This window comes from Rutidosis leptorrhynchoides, chromosome 11, assembly GCF_046630445.1.
Source record: "Rutidosis leptorrhynchoides isolate AG116_Rl617_1_P2 chromosome 11, CSIRO_AGI_Rlap_v1, whole genome shotgun sequence".
Taxonomy (NCBI): domain Eukaryota; kingdom Viridiplantae; phylum Streptophyta; class Magnoliopsida; order Asterales; family Asteraceae; genus Rutidosis; species Rutidosis leptorrhynchoides.
Window position 1 is genome coordinate 160429215 of NC_092343.1, and position 7596 is coordinate 160436810.

The 7596-nt window shown below is 40.9% G+C and overlaps 1 protein-coding gene across 1 annotated transcript; it reads right to left on the bottom strand.

The window, feature by feature from the left end:
• Positions 1-5822: 5822 nt before the first annotated feature.
• Positions 5823-7031, bottom strand: LOC139875144 (uncharacterized mitochondrial protein AtMg00810-like). The gene is made up of 3 exons (XM_071862506.1): positions 6990-7031; positions 6828-6929; positions 5823-6575 (listed from the first exon to the last, which is right to left on the bottom strand). The coding sequence occupies exons 1-3, from the start codon at positions 7029-7031 to the stop codon at positions 5823-5825; spliced, it is 897 nt and encodes a 298-aa protein (XP_071718607.1).
• Positions 7032-7596: the final 565 nt, after the last annotated feature.

The following is a 7596-nucleotide window of genomic DNA, read 5'->3' on the forward strand; positions in this document are numbered from 1 at the left end:
GATGATTGATACAAAATGAAGTATGAAATGAAGTCACAAGAAAATTTGATGAATAAAAGATCTGAGAGAGTAAGTGAATTTTCAATAGTCTTCTTTCATATCATCTCAATCCACAACCGTTCATATTGATCTTCCTAAACAAACTAAATTACACTAGTAACAAAAGTTGATAAAACTAATTACAAATATCAACCCCACACAATTTTAAAATATAAATGATAATGTAAAAAATTAAGAGTAGCAATCAGTGATCTTAATTATATGACATGATTATGGGAATAACATACAGTCAATAGTAGAGACAATAATAACAGAAAAATTTGTCTAATATTAACAACAAACTTCTACTATATATATTAGTTGGACTTTGACCTGGGTCAAATCGAACTCAGAAGCTATTAAAGCCTAAAACGCTAAAGATAAAATTATCGTGAGACCTTATTAAATATAAGTGTATATTGGATGATATATTTTCCCATGATATATTCCATTGTATTATCACATATATATAGTACAATGATGGGCTGAGCAGATTACATAGTACACAATGTGGACTGGGCCTATAATATACTACAAAATATAATACATAAATACACATATGCTAACATCCCCCGCAGTTTTATCGGGAGGAGAAATTCGGACGTTCAAACTGGATCGAAAGTCGGTAAAGAGATGTCGGAAGCCCTTTGGTGAAGATATCAGCATATTGAGATGCAGATGGAACATGTAAAACCCGTATATGACACAGAGCAACCTGATCACGAACAAAGTGAATATCAATCTCAATGTACTTCGTTCACTGATGTTGTACCGGATTAGATGACATGTATACGGAGGAGCTGATGTTATCACAATAGACAATGGCAGCCTTAAGCGGTGACGAGTGAAGCTCCCTAAGTAGATTGCGTAGCCAGCATGATGTAGATCCGGCCCAACTCGCAAACCAGCCCACAACTTTATTTGATTATTTGGTGGGAATTGAAGATGGATCCAGAAAGAAAAAGAAGGGCAGAAGCTAAAGAAGTAATACTGGAATTTGATAAGTCTATTTAATATAAGAAGTAATACTGGAATTTGATAAGTCTATGTAATATGTTATTTCCTCTTATTTAAGCAGGGCTTTTTGTTCCCCTGGACCTCAGTTTTCTTTTTATCATTATCTTTCACTTGAAATAAGAATAGCCTTTTGGCTTTGGTGTTGATTTTGTTTCCAAATAATATGTTTATTATTTGTTTGGCCGATTGGGACATTATTTGGAAATCAGAGCGCTAGGTAATGGCCGATCGTAATCAGCGTGGAAGACCCCGTAGGGCAGCAACTCATAGAAACGCCAATCGAGGCAATGATGTTGATCCACGTGACGTGGAGATTGACCGATTACAAAGACGAATTGTTGAGTTGGAACTTCAACATGAGTATGAAGAGAGTGAGTCTGATCAAACATACCAACCGTCCGAGGAAGCGAATCCGTTTGCTAACATTCTGAGGGGTTTTCACAGAGGGTACCAAGAAGATCCTTTGCGCAATATTGGCATGAAAGTGGAGATCCCAGAATTTTCGGGGACAGTTCATCCAAACGACTTTCTAGACTGGTTGAGCACGGTAGAAAGAGTTTTCGACATCAAAGATATTCCAGAACATTTGAAGGTTAAGTTGGTAGCCATTAAGCTCCGGAAACATGCATCCTTGTGGTGGGATCATACAAAAAAAACAGCGAAATCTGGCTCGAAAATCTAAAGTGGAGACATGGGACAAGATGAAGAAATTGTTGAGGCGAAAGTTCTTGCCCGCAAACCATATGCAAGAATCTTTTCTTGACTACCACAATTTACAACAGCGTTCGTTGAGTGTTGAAGAGTTAATACATGAATTTGATAAATTGCGCATGCGATGTGATGTTATCGAGGAGGAGGAACAAATCATAGCTCGGTTTTTAGGAACTCTCAAACCAGAAATTGCTGATGTGGTAAGTCTACGGCCTTATTTGACGTATGAAGATGTTTGTAGGTTGGCACTCAAGGTGGAAAAACAACAAAGTAAGGGTAAATCAAATATGACATTTGGACGTGGCAATATCAACCCGAAACCAAACCCTATCGTGATTGATAAAGGAAAGGGGAACAATCCGTAAAAGTGTCAACACAAGGAGGTAACATTCGAGCTCCCAGGTGTTTTAAGTGTCAAGGATTGGGTCACTTCGTGAGTGCCCAAATCAGTGCATTGTTACCCTTTGGGATGATTCATCTGCTCCAGTTTATGATACAGAAGAGGATTATGAGAACACAACAACTCCTCAGTACGAAGAAAGTGAAGTAGTCTACCCAGATAAAGGAGAGTTACTAGTGATTCGACGGGCTCTCAGTACATCTGTTGTTCACAATACCGATGATTACTCTTGGTTAAGGAATAATATTTTTCACACGCAGGTAACGGCGAAAGGGAAAGTCTGTAGTATGATTATTGATGGGGGAGCTGCGAGAACGTGGTTTCAACTGAGATGGTTGACAAACTGGGATCGAAGGCTGGAGACCACCCAGAACCGTACAAATTGACTTGGCTGAAAAAAGGAAACCATGTAACCATTAATAAAAGGTGTTTAGTACAGTTTTTGATTGGGAGAAAATATAGTGATGAGGTGTGGTGCGAGGTTATCCCGATGAATGCTTGCCACATTCTGTTGGGATGTCCGTGGCAGTTTGACAGGAAGACCAAGCATGATGGATACCGCAACACGTATTCTTTTTACAAGGACGGGGTTCACGTTACTTTAGCACCACTTGACACCCGACAAAAGTCAACAAAAAAACCCAACCTTTTCCTAAATAGATCTGATATTATGGCAGCGAGAAAAACTACATCTATAGTATTCATGCTAGTTATTACAGAAGAGAATTCTGTAGTGAATGACATACCTGATGAAGTAGTACCCCTTATGGAAGAATTCTCAAATGTTTTTCCAAATGAGATCCCTCCTGGGCTACCGTTGATGCGTGATATCCACCACTGTATAGACTTTATACCGGGATCTACCATTCCTAATAAACCCGCTTATCGAATGAATCCCACCGAGTTTGAGGAGTTGCAATGACAAGTAACAGAGTTGTTAGAAAAGGGTCTCATACGAGAGAACAAGAGTCCATGTGCGGTCCCTGCATTGTTAGTGCCGAAACATGGAGGCACCTTCCGCATGTGTATTGATAGTCGTGCGGTTAACAAAATCATCATAAAATATCGTTTTCCTATTCCACGTTTTGATGACTTATTGTATCAGTTGTATGGCGCAAAAGTTTTTTCTAAAATTGACTTGAGAAGTGGTTACCACCAGATTCGCATGCGACCAGGAGATGAGTGGAAAACCGCTTTTAAAACACGTGATGGATTATACGAGTGGATGGTGATGCCATTCGGGCTTTCGAACGTGCCGACCACGTTCATGCGCCTGATGAATCAAGTGTTTAAAGATTTTATCAGGAAGTTTGTAGTCGTATATTTTGATGACATTTTGGTATTCAGTCTCACCGTGGATGAACATCTCACACACTTACGCCAGGTGTTCACCGTTTTGCATGATCAGAGGCTATATGCTAATGCTAAGAAGTGTCACTTTCTTGCATCAGAAATTACCTTTTTAGGGTACATCATTTCGGGAGGTGGTATCAGGATGGACCCGGCCAAGATTAACGCCATTCTTGATTGGCCGATACCAACGAATCTCCATGACATTCGGAGCTTCCACGGGCTTGCCTCTTTTTATCGGAGATTTATAAAAAACTTTAGCATGATTATTACTCTCGTTACCGAATGTATGAAGGCTGGGAAGTTCTCGTGGTCTATTGACGCCACCAATGCATTTAATGACTTAAAGGCTAAGGTAACTGTCCTAGCATTACCTAATTTTTCTTACATTTTCTAGGTTGAGTGTGATGCATCGGGTGTTGGAATCGGTGGTGTCTTGAGCCAAAATAAGCGACCGATGGCTTATTTTAGTGAGAAGCTAAACGAAGTGAGGCGTAAATACTCCACTTATGATCGCGAGTTTTATGCCATTGTCTGCACGCTAGAGACTTGGCGACATTACTTGTTACCCGCTGAATTCATATTGTACTTGGATCATGAGTCTTTAAAGTACATTCAAGGCCAACATAAACTAAGTCCTCGACATGCGAAGTGGGTAGAAATATTGCAAGCCTATTCGTTTGTGATTAAGCATAAAGTAGGGGCGCAAAACCAAGTAGCTGATGCCCTTAGTCGAAGACATGCGTTATTGTCAACAATGCAACACCATGTGCGAGGGTTTGATACATGGAAGTCTTTGTACAGGGACGATCCAGATTTTAAAGATATATGGTCCAAATGCTCGCATGGAACTTTCTCTCTTTTTTATATCTATGATGGGTTTCTTTTTCGAGATATGCGTTTATGTATTCCACATAGTTCCTTACATGATGCTATCATTGTGGAAAGCCATGGTGGGGGCCTTGCTGGCCATTTTGGAATGAGAAAGACTTTGTCTTTAATTACAAACCGTTTTTACTGGCCACGTATGGTTCATGATGTTCATCGAGTGGTCGTTAGATGTCGAGTTTGTCATATCGCGAAAACGCATGGGAGTAATGCCGGGTTATATATGCCTTTACCTGTACCACATGCTCCATGGGAGGATGTTAGTTTAGATTTTGTGCTTGGGTTACCTCGGACCCAACAACATAAAGATTCAGTTATGTGCGAAGACATTTGATGCTAGTCAGGTCGCCCATTTGTATTTCACAGAGATAGTTAAGTTGCATGGAATTCCGAAAACATTAACATCCGACCGTGATGTGAAATTTATCAGTCATTTTTGGAGGACTTTATGGACGCGTATGGGTTCCAAGCTACACTTTAGTAGTTCACACCATCCACAAACGGATGGTCAAACCGAAGTTGTCAACAGGAGCTTGGGAAATCGGATGCGAAGTTTGGTGGGGGAACACCCTAAACAGTGGGACTTAACTTTGGCTCAAGCAGAATTCACTTTTAATAGCTCAGTTAACCGGACAACAGGTAAAAGCCCCTTTGAAGTCATGTATGGTAGCAACCCTTTGACTCCACTTGACTTATTACCAGGACCTGTTTCTAATTCTGATCAAAGTGAGGGATATGCTCAAGCTGAGAAAATTAAATCCTTGCATCAACAAGTTCAGGATTGTATTATTCAGGAAAATAATGTGTAGCAAGCACAAGCCAACAAACACAGGAAACGGGTTGTATATGAAGTGGGAGATTTAGTTTGGATACATTTGAGGAAGGAGCGTTTCCCTGCCGGAAGATTTGGTAAACTCAAGCCTAGAGCTTATGGTCCCTTTCGAGTTTTGGATCGTATCAATGACAATGCGTACTAGATCGAACTACCTGGTCACTACAATGTATCGGGAACTTTTAATGTTGCTGACTTGTCACCGTACCAGGGTGATAGTGTTGATGATCTAGACTCGAGGTCGAGTCTTTCTGAAGAAGAGGAGGATGATGTAGATCCAGCCCAACTCGCAAACCAGCCCACAGCTTTATTTGATTATTTGGTGGGAATTGAAGATGGATCCAGAAAGAAAAAGAAGGGCAGAAGCTAAAGAAGTAATACTGGAATTTGATAAGTCTATTTAATAAAAGAAGTAATACTCGAATTTGATAAGTCTATGTAATATGTTATTTCCTCTTATTTAAGCAGGGCTTTTTGTTCCCCTGGAACTCAGTTTTTTTTTTATCATTATCTTTCACTTGAAATAAGAATAGCCTTTTGGCTTTGGTGTTGATTTTGTTTCCAAATTATATGTTTGTTATTTGTTCAGCCGATTGGGACATTACAGCATGTTTCAACAACAACATTGGCTACACCCTGATATTCAGCCTCGGCACTAGATCTCGAGATAACCTCATGATGCTTCGAGGACCATGATAATAGATTGTCACAAAGGAAAACACAATAGCCAGATGTGGAGCGATGTGTCGTGGGGCACCCATCCCAATCAGCATCAGAATATGCAACAAGGCCATCTGTGGATGAGACATGTATCTGTAACCCATGATCAAGTGTGCCATGAAGGTAGCGCAAAATGCATTTTAGAGCAAGAAAATGTGGCTCCCGTGGGTCATGCATGAAAAGACAAATCTGTTGAACAACATAGGATATGTCAGGTCGAGTGAACGTGAGATACTGAAGAGCACCTGCAAAACTCCTATACAAGGTGGGATCAGCATTAGGTGGACCGGTGTCGTCTAATTTGGACATTGTGTCGGTAGGCGTGCGACAAGGTTTGCCATGTACCATATCTACACGTTTTAAGATGTATATAGAATAATTCTTCCGAGAAAGAAACATGCCTGTAGAGCTGCAAGTGGCTGAAATGCCAAGAAAATAGTTAAGGTCCCCTAAATCAGTCATAGAAAACTCTCTACTAAGCTGACCAATGATGGTCTGTAGCAGCGAAGTGGACGATGCAGTAAGAATAATGTCATCAACATATAGAAGAAGGTATGATGTAGAGGACCCGTGATGATATACAAATAAAGACGAGTCACATCGACTCTGCTGAAAACCCTGTGTTAGAACAAAATCAACAAACCGCTAGTACCTAGCGTGTGGTGCCTGTTTCAGGCCATATAAATAGCGCTGCAAGTGGTAAACATAGTCAGGAAATCTAGTATCTCGGTATCTAGGTGGTTGATGCATGTAAACAGTCTCTAGTAAGTCACCATGAAGAAAAGCATTCTTTACATCAAGCTAATGAATGGGCCAGTGTCGGGAGACAGCCAAACTTAACACAGTACAAATGGTGGCCGGTTTGACAACCGGACTGAAAGTCCCATCACAATCAATGCCAATCTGCTGGCTCTTTCCATTAGCAACTAACCTGGCTTTGTAACGAGCCATGGAACCATCAGCATTAAACTTCTGCTTAAATAACCACATACATCAGACCACATTAGCCCCGGGAGGGCATGAAAGAAGTACCCAAGTGCCATTAGAAATAAGAGCATGATATTCCTCATCCATGGCTTTGTGCCAGTGAGGGTCCTTAAGAGCTTGTAAGTAAGACTGGCCACTGATGGTGAGGTAGTAGTATGTAAGTTAAGTCGGGTTATGGGTTTAGTTATCCCATGTTTGCCACGAGTGATCATGGGTGTTAGAAGGTGTCGGAGATGGTGAGGTGGCTGGAGGTATGGTAGGGGAATTTGTAGTGGAGGTAAGTGGAGGTGTGTCACTCTGTGATGAGGAGGCCGCGTTCGAGGACAGAACTGGAGAGACAGGCTGAAATGCTGGACGTAATGAAGGGGAAGGATCTTCTAAAAAGTCATATGATGGAGAGTTAGTTGGAGTAATCGAGCCAAAAGGGAAAACAGTTTCGTTAAATACGACCTGACGAGAGATGATGATTTTATGATTGGATATGTTAAGACAACAGAAACCACGATGGTTTGACGGATAATCGAGGAATATACATGGTGTGGATCGTTAGGCGAGTTTATGGGGAGTGGTTAGGTGGGGGAAAGGCGATAATGATGGGTGTCATTTTGAATGGTCGAAGATGGTAGGATGTTGAGTAGATGGGTGGACATAT

Bases quoted from the DNA above. Each gene is read 5' to 3' on its own strand.
- LOC139875144 (XM_071862506.1), bottom strand. From the start codon at position 7,031: ATGGATGAGGAATATCATGCTCTTATTTCTAATGGCACTTGG. The intron at 6,930-6,989 runs GTACTTCTTTCA...TTATTTAAGCAG, and splicing joins TTATTTCTAATGGCACTTGG to AAGTTTAATGCTGATGGTTC. The intron at 6,576-6,827 runs GTTGTCAAACCG...GTTCTAACACAG, and splicing joins GTGATGGGACTTTCAGTCCG to GGTTTTCAGCAGAGTCGATG.